Source organism: Pezoporus flaviventris, unplaced genomic scaffold (assembly GCF_033815535.1).
Source record: "Pezoporus flaviventris isolate CSIRO_AGI_PZ_B2104156 unplaced genomic scaffold, CSIRO_AGI_Pfla_v1 ptg000001l, whole genome shotgun sequence".
Lineage (NCBI taxonomy): Eukaryota > Metazoa > Chordata > Aves > Psittaciformes > Psittacidae > Pezoporus > Pezoporus flaviventris.
In genome coordinates this window covers 37,577,296-37,598,178 of record NW_026892549.1, presented here as the reverse complement: position 1 = coordinate 37,598,178, position 20,883 = coordinate 37,577,296, and the positions used below count along the sequence as shown (strand labels likewise).

General features: G+C 40.0%; 1 protein-coding gene across 8 annotated transcripts in view; it reads right to left on the bottom strand.

Annotated features, from left to right (window-relative positions):
• The window catches only part of CSRNP3 (cysteine and serine rich nuclear protein 3), a 101,712-nt gene that overhangs the window by 18,442 nt on the left and 62,387 nt on the right, over positions 1-20,883 (bottom strand). For 7 of the 8 annotated variants that reach the window (XM_061452403.1, XM_061452393.1, XM_061452385.1 and 4 more), the window contains one exon: positions 8,700-8,870. In XM_061452403.1, the coding sequence (XP_061308387.1) occupies positions 8,700-8,870 (171 nt within the window). Of the gene's footprint in view, positions 1-8,699; positions 8,871-12,384; positions 12,476-20,883 lie in introns of all 8 variants that reach the window. The other variant, XM_061452358.1, reaches the window with a different exon arrangement.

Genomic DNA, 20,883 nt, shown 5'->3' with positions numbered 1-20,883 from the left:
GCAGGGAGGTATTTTCTAACATAAATTTGAATCTGGCAGTCTTGAAAGGAAATTCATGCTCAAGAAGGCAGGAACTGAGCATGAAAATTGGACAGGGACAAAGTTTTATTTTTGGAGTGCAGAATTTGGAAGGTATCAAATCCTTTGAAATTCTTCGGAAGGTCTAAGCTTCCCTTAAATTTTCTTTATGTCAAGGGTAAAGTTTTGACCTTTAGCGTGAGGTCAATAGCACAAAGCATTACTTGAGTTCTAAGCTTGAGGTGTGTGCGTGACCTACCCTAGTAACATTTCACTGCTCCATCCTTCCAGTACCTTCCTCTCAGGTAAAGCTAAAGCTAAAGCTAAGTTTACCTCACAGGAGGGACTTGATGGGACTTTTTCCCAAATGCTAGACTTATTTATGTGACATTTGAAAAGGATTTTGAAAAACACCAGCTCACAGACAAGTCTGACATGAATAGGAGAGATTTTAATTTGTAATTTAGTTGAACATTTTAACTCAATGTCAGAGTTTTGTCTAAAATCTCACAGAAACGTTAAAACTCTCAGAATGCATGCTAAGAGCTGGAATTTTACTGCTTTATTTCCTCAACATCCTCTATCTCTAGAATGCTTTTCTGTGACATTAATCATACTGGTCCAGTTTCTCCATTTTGCAAACATAATCAGCCTGTGGGGAGAATCAGAGACAGTTAAATGTGCTCAGCTTCACCATTTACTCTAAATGTCAGCTGCTGTTCCGCAGATGATTATTGCTGACCTTAGTTGGCCCCAGCTCCAAACAGTGTGAAGAGGAAAACTGCTACCAAGGATGCTTGCAGGACCACCCATGCATAGCAACTGTATTTGCTGAACTCTCCTAAGACACTACAGGCAATCCTTTGTCCCACCTTATGGGTGACTTTTGTGAACAGTCATTTGATAGAAATACAAGTGCCCATCAGCTACTTGTGACTTTGCATTTGCAAACATATTTGGCATATCTGCCATGAACATCTTCAACAAAAAAAAAAAAAAGGACTTTATGTTATCTAAGCCAACAAATACACCATATAAGGCAAAAAAACCATCCCTGTTTGTCCAGCATATGAAATGCACTCATTTATAGGAAAGACCTTTTCAAAACTGTAGAAATAGAAACAGTTGCACAAGTCCTTGTAAAAGCCATGGGAGCCTGCCTCCCAGCCCCTCCTTGTTTTTTTTAGAACACTCCTTCTACAGTAACTGTTATTCCAGGTAACAGGAAAGATCCTGTCATGGCATGCCCTGCCCTGTCATGCTGTATGAGTATTTGAGCAAAGACATTGCACTACATTTCACTGTATTTCTTTGCATTTCCTGTTTTTTACTGCCCGGCTGACTTACTTTAAAATCAAACCCAAGAATCTCTCAAGCTGTCTGGATTTCATAACATGAGTCAACAAATAACAGTAAGAACATATTTCTCATTAACAAGGAAATTCCAAGCCTGGCTACAAGCAATATAAATAGTTGCAAGATGACATGAAAAAAAGAATCCCTGCATTTAGCTACACCTTCTAAGTGCTTTTCCATAATGTCAGCATCACTACTTCTAACACATTTAGATTTCTATCATTAACCAGCAATTATTCACACACCTGAAGCTCAAGGCTCAAGTAATACTTTGTGCTATTCATCTCACAGCAAATAAAACTTTACCCTTTACATAGAGAAAAATTAAGAGAATCTAGACTTTCCTAAAGATTTCAAAAGATTGGATACAAGTTCTGCACAGCCACATAGATGAGGCAGTCTCAGTATATTAGCTACTGTAGCATCTAGGGATAGGACAAGGGGTAATGACATTAACCTGAAAGCGGGTAGATACAGATTAGATATAAGGAAGAAAGTCTTTACTGTGAGGGTGGAGAAACTGTGGATGCGCGGCAGAGTTCGAGGCCACGTTGGATGGTGCTTTGAGCACTCTGGTCTAGTGGAAGGTGTCCATGCCCACGGCAGAGGGTTGGAACTAGATGATCTTTAAGGTCCCCTTCCAACTCAAACCATTTTGTGATTCTATAATGAACCTCAGACATCCAACACTCTTAAAATACAGTACCCTAATTAGCAGAATGACAGGACCTATGATTATGGCTGGCTGCAGGATAACCTTCCTAATGACGGTGGTAATGGCAAGATACAGAAAACTGATGGAGGATAGGAACTAAACTGTGCAATGGTTTTACCTCCTGTTGGTGAAGATCATGTTATGGGATGAGCTGGCACTGGAGATTTCACCTGTCTCTGCAGGTGGAGAAGCCTCTGCAACAAAGGCATTACTCTGACAGTTTCAGCCAGGCCAGAAATGCCCAGCTGAAATGCCAGAGGAAAGCAGCAGCTCCTCAACGTATGTTTCTCAAGAGACGCATCTGTGATTAATCTTGTATGGGGAATTTTTACCAGCAAAAAGGGCTTAAAAAAAGGACTTAAGGTCTTCCCAGGTCATCCAATTGCCTGAAATTCTGCAACTTAAATTTGGTTATCAGAAAAGTAGATCAAGCATTTAGTATTCAAAGACAACTTGCTGTGGAGCTGATGAAACACAGTGGTGAGATGCCCTAGCTCATCATGGCAATTTAAAGGAACTGAAATGGCATTGAGTGTGCTCACACCCTGTATTACATGTACCTGTAAGAAAAAAAAGGAACAAATACCCTTAGTCTTGACTAATACTATATGTGCATTCTTGGACTGCTACTTGAGGAACACCCTTTTTCTGATACGGAGAAGCTGTGAAACGGGACAGGTACACGGGCTGATTAGTAATATACTTTGGCATCCATTAAGGTAAATCAGCCACGTGACTAATGGCCTTCTGAATCAAACTCAAATGACCTCAACAGACTGAGAAAAGTAAATAATAAAGATAGCAGGGACTATATCTGACAGTGCTAATGACGGCACTCTTATCACCATTTGGGGTAAGAGAATGAAAAATATGCAGATGTATATAATATACACACATATGTGACCAGGAAAATACTAAATTTATTCGCTTGTTGGTTATGAACCTGGTAATAGTTGTCTATGCTTTACGGACTGTCATTTCATTTCGTGACTCAGAAAAAGACACCTGTAACCTAGGCTAGATATATATAGTTTTGTCGCTGTCTTGATTTGTTTAAATGTATATATTGTTAAAGAAACTGTACTCATCCCTGTGTAGTAGTCACAACAGACAGCACTCAGACAACATCAGTCATGTATTTTCTGTCATCACACTACAGGGTTAATTACCGAGATCAAAGCTATCTTCTGGTGGTTCTGCTCCACCTGAGTGACCCATAGCATCTGCATGCCTCATTTAGCTGACAGGTTAAACTTAAGGCTAATGGAGCAGGATAGCTGAAAGGTTCTTGTTTATCTGACCCAGTACATACTGTTTCAGGGGTTATGTAAATACTGAAGATGTATCAGCTACTCTACATAGATTTATACACAAACTGCCTGTTTGCTGAAGCACTGAAAGGTATATAGCTGCAAGTGATTAAAAAGTTATCTGTCAGGTGAATTGGAGAGGAAAAGCAAGGCTCAGAGGGCCATGTTAGGTCCATTTTTAAAAAAGCTAAGTTAAAGAATTTACATACAGATCTATCTGCTGACTACAGGTCACATACAACCACCACACTTCCAGTCAGTAGAAGAGTTTACACTGAACTTCAGGTTTACTTATATGAAAACAGACTGGAAGGCAGACAAAATGCAGGATCTGACAGCATCTCATAAAAGAGAAAAGTGAATGGAAAAAGTGTCAGCAAATGGCTTAGAAAGATAACTTCTATCAAAGAGGTACTGTGGCATGTTACAGAGGTAAGGAATCGGGCCAGCCTTTCTCCCGCACAGGCTTTTTTTCTGGCGTGTTTACTGAAAAAGTCTCACAGAACTCTTTTGTTTCCATATGCCCTTAAAAGTACAGGTTCAAATATTGCACCTAGGAAAGCACTCTTATCTGGGGACATGAATGAGTTTAAAGAACAAACAAAACAGCTTTCAATGCACACTGTTAACAGTTTCATTACTGTACAACACATCTGCATGTGGTTTTCAAGTGAATGTCACTCAGTAGCTCTGTAAGACACCTGCATTCATGAGATATGAACACTGAAAATTTCATAGACTCATAGAACAGTTAAGGCTGGAAAGGACCTTAAGATCATCTAGTTCCAACCCCCCTGCCATGGGCAGGGACACCTCACACTAAACCATGTCACCCAAGGCTCTGTCCAACCTGGCCTTGAACACCTCCAGGGATGGAGCATTCACAGCTTCCTTAGGCAACCCATTCCAGTGCCTCACCAACCATACAGTACTTCCTCCTAATATCCAATCTAAACTTCCTCTCTTTAAGTTTGAACCCATTAGCCCTTGTCCTGTCACTACAGTCCCTAATGGAGAGGCCCTCCCCACCATCCCTGCAGCCCCCTTCAGATACTGGAAGGCTGCTCTGAGGTCTCCACGCAGCCTTCTCTTCTCCAGGCTGAATAGCCCCAACTTCCTCAGCCTGTCTTCACACGGGAGGGGCTCCAGTCCCCTCATCATCCTTGTGGCCCTCCTCTGGACTTGTTCCAACAGTTCCATGTCCTTTTTATGTTGAGGACACCAGAACTGCACACAATACTCCAGGTGCGGTCTCACTAGAGCAGAGTAGAGGGGCAGGATCACCTCCTTTGACCTGCTGGTCACGCTCCTTTTGATGCAGCCCAGGATACAGTTGGCTTTCTGGGCTGCGAGCGCACACTGAAGCTGGCTCATGTTCATTTTCTCATCGACCAACACCCCCAAGTCCTTCTCTGCAGGGCTGCTCTGAATCTCTTCTCTGCCCAGCCCGTAGCTGTGCCTGGGATTGCTCGAACCCAGGTGTAGGACCTTGCACTTGGCATGGTTAAACTTCATAAGGTTGGCATCAGCCCACCTCACAAGTGTGTCAAGGTCCCTCTGGATGGCATTCCTTCCCTCCAGCATATCAACCGAACCACACAGCTTGGTGTCATCGGCAAACTTGCTGAGGGAGCACTCAATCCCACTGTCCATGTCAGCGACAAAGATGTTGAACAAGACCGGTCCCAACACCGATCTCTGAGGGACACCACTTGTTACTGGTCTCCAGCTGGACATTGAGCCATTGACCACAACTCTTTGTGTGCGGCCATCCAGCCAGTTCTTTATCCACCGAGTGGTCCATCCATCAAATTGATGTCTCTCCAATTTAGAGACAAGGATGTGGTGTGGGACAGTGTCGAACACTTTGCACAAGTCCAGGTAGATGACATCAACTGCTCTACCCCTGTCCATCAGTTCTGTAGCCCCATCATAGAAGGCCACCAAATTGGTCAGGCAGGATTTCCCCTTAGTGAAGCCATGCTGGCTGTCACCAAGCACCTTGTTTTTCATGTGCCTTAGCGTGCCTTCCAGGAGAATCTGCTCCAAGATTTTGCCAGGCACAGAGGTGAGACTGACTGGTCTCTAATTCCCCAGGTCATCCATTTTCCTGTTCCTGAAAATGGGGGTTATATTTCCCCTTTTCCAGTTGTTGGGAACTTCACCTGACTGCCATGATCTTTCAAATATGATGGAGAGTGGCTTAGCAACTTCATTCACCAGCTGTTTCAGGACCCGTGGATGGATTTCATCAGGTCCCATGGACTTGGACACGTTCAGCTTCTTAGGATGGTCTCAAACCAGATCCTCTCCTAAAATTTCCACATATTGTGCTTTGACAAGACAGAGCCAAGTACTTCAGCAGGATCAATTCGTTTTATAGCACTTCCCAGAACTCAAAATATGCTTTTTTCAAATAATACTTGTATTAAAATCTAGAATTCAAAAAGAAAAAAATCTAACTGTACACAAAGAAAAGCTCCCTGAGGAGCATCCAACATCGCACACACAACTGATGTCAACTGACACAAACCAAAATGAAAACAAATCCCGTGCCTATAAAAATGTCACCGATTGTCCAATTACAACATTCTTTCCCAAATCAAAGCACAGCACATGAAAACTCAAGAAAATCTGAGAATAAAAATAATATCCAACCTCAACAGAAACCTGTTTTTTCTAGAGGTAGTCAGTTATCAAGTGAAAAATATCTTTCAGCATTCCCAAGTGTCTTTACTGCTTTTACTTTAAATATAAACATGATTAATTTTTATAGCAAACATATATTAACTTTAATTACCATATATCATATATCATCACTAGGATTCATTGTTTTAGTGCAGCTCTTATACACAGCAGACGTGCCTAAGGTTAGCTAAGGGATTTTTCTAAGACTGCTCAGCTGGTAGATGTTAATTGTGTAAACATATAAGTAACTGATATGGTTTAGTATTAAAGAAGAAGATGCAAAATCTTACCTGCAGCATTTCAGCAGTAAATTAACAAAGCCTGACTTCCCCATCAGATGCAACATGGAATGTCCTTGGTAAAGTTACAAAATACTGATGCATACAGAAAGAGTCTGGATGCAAGATGCAAGTAATTAGAATGGGATAAAACAACTTTTCTATCCTATACTTCATCTGAGCATCAACATCCTCTATAAAATGAAAATCTATCACCTTCATCATAGAATTATAGAATGGTTTGGGTTGGAAAGGACCTTAAGATCATCCAGTTCCAACCCCCCTGCCATGGGCAGGGACACCTCCACGCTAGACCATGTGTCCCAAGGCTCTGTCCAGCCTGGCCTTGGACACTGCCAGGGATGGAGCATTTACCACTTCTTTGGGAGCCTGTTCCAGTGCCTCACCACCCTCACAGTAAAGAACTTCTTTCCTCCTTACATCTAACCTGAACTTCGTCTGTTTAAGTTTGAACCCATTACCTTCTGTCCTGTCACTACAGTCAAGCTCCTGCAACCATGCTGCATTACAGGAAGAGCAAAACAGAATGTTAAGACACTGAAAGATGCCACATACAGTGGTACCAAAATTAGTCTCCTTTTCCTTGAGGACCTTGAGATTTGCGTATTCAAATATAGGACTGATGCCAGCCCTTCAATTCTTTTCTTGCCAAACCAGCCTTATATAATACTGGGATTATTCTGTATTGACTCCTTGGAATTCAGTGCGCTGCATCTATATTAAACAATACTTCTTATAAAGTAGCATCAATGCACATACAAACAATTTACTCTATTTCTGTATCACCAACTGATATATATGTATTTTAAAAAAGTTAATATGTACAATTTCTATGTGCGTGTCTGCACAGATGTTTATTACTCTGCCCACAACTACCTCAGTTTATAGATCATTAATTGTAACACTGAAATGCTGTAGTTTCCATTACAGATTTTATTCAGAAACTAAGTTATTTATTGTGTCAGCTACAACTAAAGCTTATTGTTACACAGATGTATTACAACTTCCAAGTTTCTCCCCTGAACTGCAAGCCTTCTTTTTGATATCTGTGTATTCACAACAAAACTGCTGTCTTCTATGTGGGTGGCAATGACTGATGTAAAAGGACTGCTTTCACCCTATGATGAATAATCATCTAAGTCCTTAAACAGATGTAAAAGTTAAAATATTAGCATGCAGATAATATTCTTACCAAGCTATTTCCTAATACTATCAATGAGATTTTCTGGGTCACTCACCCCTTTGCAGCACTTCAATAAAATAGGTCCTCTACTAGCACTGTGTCTTAAATATAATACACCACATCAAGACCGTTACGTCTGAAAAGTTGTGCCTGTGCAACACTTTGCACAGGAGTGTTCCATACTAGAGCAAAGAGGATTCAGACCCTCACATCCAGAGCCTATCTCAAACGGCACAGCAGCAATCAGTAGACAAATCAGTTAAAAGAATATTCATAACATATGCTACAGACATGATATCTAACACATAGTTAGAAGAATCACACTATATACGGGCATTGATGAGGAACTTCACCTATTCCCTGGCCCATAGTCTTAAGAAAACAGCTTTATAACCACTGGCTTCAGCAGGGAGTTCTATATGCAACAGAGTTGAAAAAGGTAAACCCCTGTTTTTTAAATCATGCAGTTCACTATTAAAACAGTATAAACACCTAAAAAAAGTCTGCAAACTACAAATATAAACTGTAAATTCATTCTTTCTAGATAAGTATGCTGCTCACGTAGCTTTGCCAGCTTAAAACCAAATTCTGATCTGTAGACAATACCGTTGCCTAGTACAGAGATACCCTCTCCTGCATGAAGAATATAAACTATCACAATAATGCTTTCCATACACAATATTCCTCAATTCCAAATGAAACAAAGCTTATTGTTTTCTTTGGAGAAGAACTCTCACCAATACAATCCTGCAGATAGCTGATGGCTGCAGTATACTTATATAAGCAAAATAAACAAACTTACCTAAAACACCTTTCCTACAGTACACATTTGAAGTACCTTAACCCCAACTCCCAGTGTTAACTACAAACAGCTACATAAATGAAATAACAAATAGGTAGGGGCTTCCAAGTGACTTCAAAATTTTACAATGATGACATACAGTTTTATATAGTGAACAAGCAGGCAAATGGGTGAAGTTTGCTAAGACATTCTGAGCAAGTCACAAACTGAACAGAGAGACCATTTTATCACCTGTTCGATTTAAAATCATCATGTTTATCTAACAATAAAATTGATTGTATTTTGAGGAACTGGGAGAATTCTTTAGATACACAATGTTAGTACTTACGGGTAAAATGACTAGAAGTGGATGGATTGACGCTATCACCACTGTCAGCGCTTTCACTGCTAGAAATGTCATCATCTGATTCCCGCACAGAGGAACAGGGTGAGGAGCCATCAACTTCTTCAAACTTCCTCTTTAAAATTCCACTCATTGCTGCAATGCTGTCACATGCACCTGTAACAGGAACAGAGGCAATGAGGCACCGAAATTTCCAACTGCGGAACATGCAGTCATAACCTCCAAAGTCATTTTTACTTAAAAGTATCAGTAAGTTGCCACTTGTAGTCTTGAATAACCATTTAGTATGAAATTAGATATAATTTATTAGGAGACAGTGAAGCCATAGGAAATAATAAAACAGCCATCATGAGTCATACTCTAACCTGATGTGTGGAAATGTTGTTTTTTGCTAGAATAATGTGTAACAGATTGCTTTCAGGGAGTCTTTTCCCCATTTTGATGTCAACAGTACGCCTGATTTCTAGGTTATGTTGCAAAATTTCAAACAAGATAAAAATGGAAGCTTCTCTTCAAATATCCTCACTTGGTCCCTGTCTTCGATGCCAGAGGAGGAAGGAATGTTCACAAACAGGGATGAAATTAAATAAGAAGAAATTATCCTGTACACTACAGTTGCTATTCCAATATATTTCATCCAATCAGTGTTCATATCACCCCTATAAGAAATCAATTTGATAATTCGAATTTGCAGACAGATAAAAGACACTGAAATCACAGTGACCATATACCAATGTAGTCCTCAATAAATGCCCGTAATTCAGAAATTCCCCACTCCAGTTAGACATACCAATTGCCTCCCAAATTCTCTCCTTCCCACTTCAAGAAATGAGATGCCTAATATATTCCTGAGGTTGTGCAGAAGAGTATAAAGCATTCAAGCAGAAATTTAGCAGCAGAGTTAGAAATAAAACATGGACTGCATGTAACTAAGGAGAAAGTGTACCCTTAACTACCAGGAGAGATCAAGAACAGCTGGAGCCTGCTCTGAGAACATGCAGTTGCCACCACAGCATCCACAACACTGCAGAGGCAACCAGTGCTGACCTTTACCCAGGCAAAAAGTCTGTCTAGGATTGAGGACGCGCTATACTTGCTGAGGAGGACACACAGCCTCGTGCTATGGACTTACCACAGTGGTCTGCCAAATCCCACTGAAAGCAATGGAAAAAAAAGAATAAAGAAATTTGCATTCCTCACTGAAACAGAACTTCTTTAATCCTTGCAGCCATTTTTAGGACTCATTAACTCCAAGCCAGGTGCATTCTGCTCCATCCAGGAAGCTGGACTAGATAACTTCCAAAGCCCCTTTCCAACAAACATTTCCCTGGTTATACATTTAAAAAAATCAGTAAAGCTGTCAGGAAGCAAACACATGCTGGCTAAATGACTATGAGTAAAGAAGACAAGGTTAAGACAGAGACTCCAGTACTGCCCATACTGTTTAACAATTAACACATTTCAGAGTTTTGGCTCAGGCCACCTCGCACTCTGCTGGATAACGTAGGATGAAGCAGGTGCCAGAACTGTTCCCAGCAGGCAGGCTGGATGAGGACACCCAGCTCTTGGCAGAGGGTTGACAGCTTAGCCATGGTGGACAAGAACTGTACCCTGCCACCTGGCAGCAGAAGCTAGAGAACACTGTCCTTAGCCTGGATCTTTTTTATCTTTTTAATTAATACAGAGGTAGTCCCAGTGATGTAGGTGCCATATTCTGACCCTGTGACCACAGCATTTCAGCAGATCCTCTGGTATCTTTGGTACCAAGTAGTTTCAATGTCTCCTATGCAACCTGCAGCTCCCTTCAAGCCCCAACACCTGTTTCCTTCTTGGAAAAAGAAAAAAAAGCAACAGCGTGAAGAGGTTTGCAACCAGCTTTTGGCCTGATATGAAGCTCAAACAGGGTAAGGGTCAGTATATGAAGCTGAGAGTTAAAAAAGAAAAAAGAAATTAAAAATCAATGGGTTACCATATTACAGAATCATAATTGAAAATCGTAATTCAGCCAACACTGCAGTCTGTAGGAAATCCTGGGACTGAGGTGGCAAGAATATCAGTTTCACCCCAGAGCAACAAAACTTAGTTCCAATTACTTCTTTTGCTTTGCTGACAAAGCATTTTACATTGTCTGCCAGCACCTAACCACAGCAGCAGGGAGTTATAAGCAGGTTTAAACTTGCCTTTGGAGGTCAACACTAGAAATTATGGATACATTCTACAACATTTTTATATTATTTAATTACAAGTACTAGAAGTTTTATAATAAGGGAGCTCATTCACCTCTTAGGAAGCAAAAGCTCTGAGAAGCACATACACGACTGGACCAAGTTTAATATCCTGCCTCCAGCAACAGTCACTATTTAATGTGTCAGTGGAACGCAACGGGATGAGAAATCCAGCCACAACCACTGCAGATACATGGATCTGCTTCCCCATCCTTGCAGTCAATTTCCCTTAAGCATAAGGCTGAAATGTTGCTATACAACAGTGCACAGCCTCTTATAAATTCATGTGACTTGCTCTCCTGAGGCAACAAGTTTCATATCAGTTTACTGGGGAAGAAATCCACAAAAAAACCACATTTCCCAAAACTATAGCCACAGACCCTTCAAAATCACAGCCGTTTCAGTCTTTATGATATTCTGGACAATAAACAGGAGCAAAACCGTGCCAAGTGTCTAGCAGCATGCTGTACTAGACAGAACTCCATGCGTACGGGTACTCCCCATAAAGTGGAAATAGCTGAAGAGAAGTTACTGAGGTCTTCTTGCTGTTTTATAGCGGTATTTTCATTTCTATCACCAACAGCAATTACATTACGAGGGAGGTGCAGTGCATCTGCTGATCCTGTGAGGAATTAGCAAATCCTTTTATACTTGGAGGGGTGTGCACGGACGGAATGGCAATGGAGCTACAAATGGGATTGCAGCATCAAGTTACTCATCCTAAAGCTGAAGAGTCTGTCTGACTGCTCATTTGTCACAAAGCACCCAGCACGCTACTGCCTACACTCTCAACCTCACAGCTGGGCAACCCGTACCAGCCTGCTTCTGGGGAACTCCCAAAGCAACACAGCCTCTTGCTGACACTGCTTCTGACTTCAAACGTAGTAACTAAGGTGCTCATCAGCCAAAATAAGTAGGAAAAAGTGAGCAAAAACCTGTGCAGGTCTGAAAACACTTGTGTAGTACCCAGTTACTGATTAAACAGATTCTTCCCAATTCCGAGTTAATGATTCTCAGAACAGTACATGGATTCCCATCAGAAAGACTCCAACTCTTGAGAAAAACATACAGGGAGCACTGGTCCCTGATGCAGCTGTCTTGAGTCTGTGAACTGCTGCCACATTTCCTATGGCCAAAAAACAAAAGCAGGGGGAGTGATGTGCAATCCCAACAGGTACAAATTGCACACTGAAATTACACCTGCTCAGCCTACCCCCTGCAAGTGCACAGGGACATACAAATGGTTGCTTACTGCCTGTTGACTGAGAAATAGCTGCTTTCAGTTGAGAAACCAAGAATTTTTACATGATGCCAGTGTCCTTGTCTTTGACCAGTCCTCAGACCAAACCTCCTTTTCCCAGAAGGCTCTGCCCAAACTGCCTTCTTTAACAGCACAGGATCTCACTTTCAAGTTCCCCTAGCATAAATGCTGCTTCTGCACATACTCAGAAGTTACAGGGATTTGAGATGCCTGCATAACTTCATGTCCAGACTTCCCCAGGAAACAGAACCTTGGTGTTCTTCCAAGCAAGGTGTCTAAGAACAAAACAGAACCATAGTACAAGTGCAGAGCATGTTGAGAAGAAGGGGTGGAAAGGTTGGGCCAGGCCCAAACCCACGAGTGATAATTTATGTACCTGGAAGGCTGATAAATACAGTACAGGAATTTGAAAACTACCTGTGCACATTCTCTTTGGCATTATTTTCTATACAGTGAAATGGTGTCCACCTAAGTAAAGGAATTAGAATGCTCTCTGCTAAGCTGTAACTTAAGAGACAGCAATTACTGAACAACAGATGTAGCTCTCCAGCATCATGGTGAATCTTTCAGCTGTTGAGCTACTGTGTAAATTAATATGAAACCCATTCAGCAGCAGATCTTGACAAGAAATGTGTTTTAAGAAGAAGAGTGACCTATGCTCTGTTCTTGAAGGGGAAAATTTATGAGCCTGCTTTCAGCAGCAGGTACTGGACTGTGACCCTGGAAATAGGGAGCTTCAGTAGCCAACAGCTGAGCTGTGGTTCCATGCTGAAGGGTAACCACCCAGACATCGATAATTACAATATTTAACTCTCACACATCTAACCTCTAATTGCTTTGCTTCGTATTTCACTAAGAGAACATAAGTTTGGGACTAATCCTGAAACTTTACTCAGGAGCAAAAGATCTGTGGTCCTTAATGACCACAGCCTATACTTACCACAAGAAACAATGTATTTCTCCTCAAAGCAAATCAGTCCTTGGAAGGACAGTGTATTTTTCAGCCACCTCAACTCTCCTAGGAAGGATCCCTCCTCCCTACAGTACACTACTGGACGTCTGCATCAGTAAATAAGCTCTGTAATTTTGCTTTGCCTTCAAATACAATGGGATTCTGATCAATTCTAAGCCACTAGAAGGAAATGTTTGAAAAACAAAGCAGATGTATTAAATAATAGCATCTCCAGGGGAGTGATAGTTTGGCCTGTTCATTTTCCAAACTCTTTTTCTGAACATTAATCCCTCTCCCGTTCAATAAAAGGCCATTGGATTCTTTTATCTTACAGCCACCTTAAAATCAACTCTCCTAACACCCTTAATTACATCTGTAAAACATTAAGTTTGTATATCACAGCTGATGTAACCTCAAGATTACAATTTAAATATTTAGTCCAAACTTTCCGATGAAGAAATAGACTTTCTACTACTCAATGTTTGCTTTAATTGAGAAAGCATCAGCACTTGGAGTTAAGAGTGGCACAGTGTTTAGTTTTAGCCTATACACCTTCTTTCAAAAATACTTCCTGCCATTATGACTTAAATGCGGGGGAAATGAAGTGAAAGCGTCAACAACGAGACTGCCAAGGGGATGGTCAAAAGAAATGGCTACAACAATTTACATGGCTAAATAAATATAGGCTAAAAGTCAAGTCAAGGGTAAAGATACAAATTCATACTGCCTCTGGCAGGAATCAATTATGTTGCCTATTCCGATCTCTAAATACATTCTTCTGGAAAGGGGAACATGAAGAGCTTGCTCTTATCCTCTCGCTTTTTGCCCATTTCTTCTCATCTTCTTTGCCAGCTGAACTTGTCAAAAGTATTTACAAAGTGAAAAGTGATAAACTGTTTTACCTGTGTTAAAAAATAGTAATAAAAAAAAAAACCTGTAACTACAGCAGTTGAAAAGAGCCCTCACTCACAGGACCTTTAAGGAAAACACTTGTAATTTTTAGTGCGGACATCTCTCAGTGTCAAAGATGTGCCTAAACATATAAAAAATTCGCCTAAATGAGTCGATTTTTGAGACTGACAATACAGACTGAATAGGAGCACAATGGAAGAGGTAAAACTGGAGGGAGAGAAAGAGATGAGAAGGAACTGATGTAAAAGGTTATTAAAAAAAAACCTTTGCCTACAGAAGATGGCCTCTGAGCCAAAAGTTTCAAGTTTCATTCACTGTTTCATAGAAATATACATTAAATAGGGAAACCATGTGCTGTCATGATCACGGGAGGCCAGTTGTAAAGAATGTAAACAAAGCAGATACAAAAAAGGGTGCCCTCGAAGCCGAGCAGCAGGTATTCATCTATACAATGTATATGAACATATAGCTAAGGACTTGCATTATTAGCTCAGCTACTTTGAACAAGACAGCACGATCAGCAGAGGCAGATCAGTTGTACTGATACACACAGCTTCTCGGCAGAAATACCATGTGAAACAGAATGTTGCCCTAATGCAGCTAGACCATTTACAGTACCCTTGTGCAATATATTCTTAGCTTCAACAGGCATCTCTGAAGTGTAAACATACATCGCTTTGGATATAAACATAAATGCACTGTAGGGTCATATGATGGCAAAAATTATGCTATTTGCCAATTTGCTATTCATTTCTTAGCTCTGCAAATTTTGCTGCTCTTCTAACACAGGTTTTCTTCTGTCATATACTGGCAGAATTTAATTATGTATACAGGTTTAATGTGGATGTTTAATATGCCTTAACAAATATTGTTAACAAGAATTCATTGTATAGGTAGCATGAAAAATGGTCTTAGCCTATTATGCACCAAATCCTGAGATATTAAAGAACTGCCTGTGCACAGCCAGCAGCCATTTGCAGTTTAGTATTGCTGCAGCGTTGTACAATAGGCATGCTCAGCATGTTCCCTAATGGAGACTGTTTCAACTTCCCTCTCCTTAATTCAGCGTTCAAATTCCAGCTTGGCAGATTATTTTGTCCAACCCAATGCCTTTGTCTTGTCACATCCACCCAAGAAAAGGCACAGCTGCAGGAATACTTTCTCTTATGCTTATGCAAGCACTGACACAGATATGGGAGCTCCAGGAGCCTCCACGTTTTCAGTGAGAGAGAGCACGGAAGCTGGTGTGGAGCCACTGATATTACAATAGTCAGATCATGGTCTTCCAACTTCAATAACAAGTAATATAAAACTTATGGTATGAGGTTTGTTCTTTGCATCTGACAACTTATGAACAACAAATCAAAAGGTTTGGGTTTTGTGTGCTTTCTATTTTTTCCTTTTGATTTTTTTTTTTTTTAAGACAAAACCATAAAAAGTTCCCATAGCATCTTACTTTATTTTTACAATAAATGTTAAAATTAGGAAGAACATCATAAACACAATTCTCTACTACCCTCACAGGGCTGTGTGCATTTTTAAGACACCAAATAAATATTTGGCACAGCTATTAGCAGCAACTTAAGTGACAAGACTGGCATCTCTGATAGCACAAAACACTTCTTGAAAGAGGTTACTCTGTATCTTTTTTCTAATGAGAAGCTGAAATAAAATGGTAAAACGAGCAGCTCAAAAATACCATAAAACCTATTGCTTTCTTTAGCAGAAATACTTAAGGAAGAGTGTATGAAACAGGCCCCTATAAACACAAACAATTTTGGTCAGCAGGAGCTAACATTCAATTGCCACCCATGAAATGGATATAGCTCCATGGCATGAAAGTAAAATCATGACTTCATTCCAGGCTTGGCCTCAAGTGCAGCCAAAATTAGTAAAAAGATGTTTAAGGGCATGTTTCTCCCTGGAGAATGGAGTCAATAAAACTATGTGTACTGGAAAATATAAATTATTAATATCTACTGGAAGGCTGTGATGCTTTGAATCTACTATCTTCAAAAATAGCTTTATGGCTATAATAATTCAAGCTCTCTATCTAAATCAAGGACAACACACAACCAACATTTACTGTTACAATCTGGAGGTTTAACAGACACCCAAGACATTCCAAAGCAGGCATTCAGGCCCACAAAATACGACACTTAAAAATAAGATGTAAAATTAAGGTTTGTTTCTATTATTTGCTTTTTGACTTTTCACCACATATGGTGTATCTATTCAGCCAGGAAAACTAGTATGTTTTTAGCAATGATATTATTTCAACAATAGACATTGTTTATTGTTAAAATGTTTATTGTTGGGGAAATTCACCCCAAAATAACATGCACAACAAATAGGGAATTCATGCAACTGCTAAGCTTCCTCCTGCCACTGACACATATATAAAGTGTTGATAATTCACAGCACAAGATAAAAATAAGCTACTCAGCTATCAGCCAGAACACACAAGCAAAATTTAATTTCAAGTTTATGAGGAAAAAAAAAAATATATATATTCTGAGAAACCAGTGGAACTTGATCCTTTATGGATTTGCTGCCTGAGGCACAGTAGGGGTGTTGGTTCACTGATGCTCTTCCCCAGGGTCATGGTGTTTAAGTATTGCTCTGTGTGGTTACTTTGATACTCAGGGATTTAGTCATAGTGCAAATACTTTTTCACTGATGTGAACTAACAGTCTCTCTCCCTTATCCATCTCACCACCTGTCTGCACAATACTTTGAGATCTACTACTTCCCTTTCAAACTCAGCTAAAATGAGGTAATAGGTTAAAAAAAAAGAAGCTTGTAAGGAAAACATGACAGACACATCAAACAATATGATAGGGATAGAGAAAGCATAACTGCGTAAGTCTAATGTCCTTAAGAAATCAGTCAAAAAGATCAGCTACACTAAGATTTTAGATTCGCAAATTTAATGACCAGAGCATCACAGAATGAGATGGTTGACTTTTGTGAAGAGAGGCAAAACAAACACAATCAACAAACAAAAACGTTTCTCTGTAAGCCAGTAGTCTTCCCAGTAATTTCACTGACCACCTCAGGGTCGGATTTCTAAAATGCATATTCATTCAATCACAGCTATTCTTTCCATTACACAAGGGTCCTTACACACCTCTGTGTGTGTGCCTTTATATCCTCAACATAAAGGCACATGAAGAAAGGGTATATGATGTTATCACAATGAGAATGTGCAAAGCCACAGGCCACATTAAGGCTGACCTAAAATTAGATCCCGATTGTGTTAGAATTGAACACTGACTCTCTTCGCTTTTTTGTAGTACTACAGAAAAACTGGAAGTCATGGCTGTAGCAACTTGACATCATAATAAACATGCCTAAAAATCCCTTTCAGTTCACTTTAGAATTCAAAGCCGAAAACTCTTCCAGAAGGCTGACAGAAGAGCTGCAGGTCTGATAAGAAGTATGTACCCATACAATTCCCAAGGCACTCTTGTCACTGAGACACTGATGAATAGGAACTAAGCAGCTAGCCCATTCCCATAGCACTGCCTGACTTGTAAGCACCTTGTGGCCATTCAAAGACACCTCAGCCAGAGGACTCTGCTGGGACAAAATTAATTACCTGCCTTAGGCTCTCCTGAAAAGCACTGCTATGAAGGTATGTGGCTTACACTTTCAACCTGAGAGTGGAGGGGTTTTATATTCTGAGATATTTTTTGATATTTTTCTTTATCAAATCCCTGATTATTCTGTCTTTTCCAGGGGAGCTGAGATGAGAAGGTTAATTTCTTGCAATTATCACTTTTCCATTTTACTGTTAAAAAGATGTTTGTTTAGAAATAAGAGTGAGCGAGGAGGGCATAATGGTAAACAACAGAGTGACTTAACTGAAAGCTACCAAGTTAAACCTTGAGCTACTCTGAAAGTTAATGGTTCAATAAAGACTCTGGTACTACAACAGAGCAAAACAATGGCAGCTCTGCAAGCACTCCGACTCCCCCCAGTCAGGGGGTTTCCCTCCACCCCCATAATAAAGTACTTGCAGGCAAAAATGTTTGCTTGAGAATAGCCTGCTCAGCCGCCACAGTTCATGTTGTGCACACTAAAAATAATGAATAAATATATTTTGTGGCTTTCAACATTGTTTTGTTTACCCTTTCACCCCCAGACAAACAGCATTTACTAGAGACTGCTGTCACCTAGGAAGTATAACTGAAAACAACAGCAATCCAGCTCACCTTTTCTAACATATTCATACTACATTAAAAGGAGACTTTGCTCAATAATAATAAATTCAGAACCTTATTCAAAAAACCCAACCTCCTCCTGAAGCCACCACAACGTCAGCCTACGTCATCCTCCCCGATATGCCAGCCAGCTGATCCTCAGGTGGGAGATGCAAACAGGCACCGGAGGAGCCCTCTCACAGGCAGCCCATGGAGATGGGTTTGAAAAGCAGCCCTCTTCCACCAGCCGAGACCCCCTGCAGGGAAATGCAAGTCCTGGTTCTGGTCTACCTGCCTTTCCTCCCACAGCTCTCATGGTCGTCCAACAGCAGTTCCTGCTGCTTTATGCAGACAGCGCTTTTACTGCAGGGGCTACAGATCCCCAGGCCAGCTTTGGACCAGCTAGCTGAGGTACTTGCACCAGAATAGCAGCAGCAGCACAGAGCTCAACACTGACCAATTTGTCCTGATTTGCAGCAGATGAAAAACATGATTATAGCCAAGCACAGAAATGATTTACCACTATGAAATAAATAAATGTAACATGACCCCAAATTCCTCTCACTACCCTCAAAAGGGCAGCATGCTAATGAAAGCTACAATTACTGCGGAGGCTTATTTACTCTGTAGCCTTCCACTACATAACAGTACCACTTGATTGCATTTCCTCATCAAAATCCAAGGACTACATGGGATGGTGAAGCTACAGTCGGTAAATGATGTTCTAGTTCCTGCCCGCATCCTTCATAAAGACTGATGAGGGTCAAGCTCCATACCATGCATCCCATATTTCCTATTTCACACTAGACAATAAATATGCAAATCCCTATTGCTTATGAAAGAGCAGGATGCTAACCAGCTCCAAACTGAATCAGGACATCAAGTTAAATATTTCATGAAATGACTCATGAAGTAGTAACAAAAAGCCATCTATCTTTTCATCAGAAAGCCTAACTACAAGTGGTCCAATGCATTCTGATGTTAAGTTTTAAGAAATATCCTTGCTTAAATTCTTGCATTTAAACATACACACAAAAAAAAACCCACAAAAAAAAACCAAAACAGACAAAAAAAAACCACCCAGAAAACAAAAAAAAAAAAAAAAAAATTCATCAGCTCCTCTCCTCTTTCTTTTATCCCTTATTTCACTTTTAGACAACTTACATATTAATTGGATTTTCCATCAAATATTTATTGTGATACACATTTACGCTCCTTTTCCCATGTTCTCTATTTCATGTGGTAAAAACAAGACAGAAATTGACAGAGAACTGAAGCAGAGGTCCTAGAAACGCAAACTTTTTTAGAGGGTGGGGGACAAGACTAGAGGAACTGGAGCTGTTGGCAAGACATATGCATAAACTGGAAAGAGGAAAAAGCCTACAATTTTTCAGATTTTATGTTAGCAATTATTCGTAACTCCCATTTATCACACGTTACACTAAATACTGTATCCGTATTTCTAGAGATGGGGAAATAAAAGCCATGCTATTTATCCTAGAGTTGTTTTAACCTAGTAAATATTTGCGGCTTGTGTGTATTTGTAAACGAGTCATATCTTTTATCTACATTCAATTCCTTCTTCAGGGTCAAAAAGCCCTACAAAAGTGCAACAAAGCAGAAGTGATCAAAACTCACTGATAGAACTTCAAATGGCATCAACATTTTAAAGATATGAGGGTGTCTGTTGATGTTTTGCTAAGGGAATGACACATTTATAATCCAGTTTTTCCTCAGCATCATAACTGGTTCAGATCAAGGGCAAAGACAGACACTGACAGGCTACATGTAAATTTATCTTTCAGACAGCTTTTAAATCTTGCAATAGATTATACCTGCCCTTCTACAGCCTGACCTTCCATCTGGTTGTTCAGGGGGAAAAAAACCCTAAACTTCAAGGCGCAGTTACTAGGAGTACATTTTAAGAGCAAGTAAGAGTTTTAGATGGCAGAATCATCTCTTCCTATTTCAGGGAAAATACTTAAGCTTTGGAATTAATTTCTAAATATTTGCTGTTATGTACCCTAAATGATGACTATTGTGTCTTCAATTAATATTAAACTTCAACTTTATAATATATTCAACTATTGCATCAATCCAAACCAGTGTGTTTTACAACAAAAACAAATTCCTTTTTCCAATAAACAAACGAGACCCAAATTCAAAAAATGCACAGTAAGCATTGTGCATGCTCTAATCAAAACATTATGCGCCAGACTCTGGCTTCTCAGATGTAAAGTAATTTAAGATCAGTAGAATTAACGCTGAATTTCTGTAATACAGAAAAGAATTGTGTCTCTATCTCCAAACCATCTGATGCATGCAGAAAGATTTGGTTCTATTTATGATGCTTCTAGAAGCTCAGCATCCAGAATCAAATTGCAGCATGAATTGTTTATATAAACCACTGCTTCAATAGAGTTTAGATAGGAGCAATAAGTTTATTTCAGAATTACCATAATTTGGCAGCAACACAGAACACCTGCTTGCTCAGGAATCCTCTGAATCTTTTTATTTAAAGTTCTTTAAATAACTTAATACTGGGAGCACTTTAGAACATAAAGTGCCCGATTCACAGGGAAAACCTTTGGCTTTTTTGTTTCCTGCATGCATG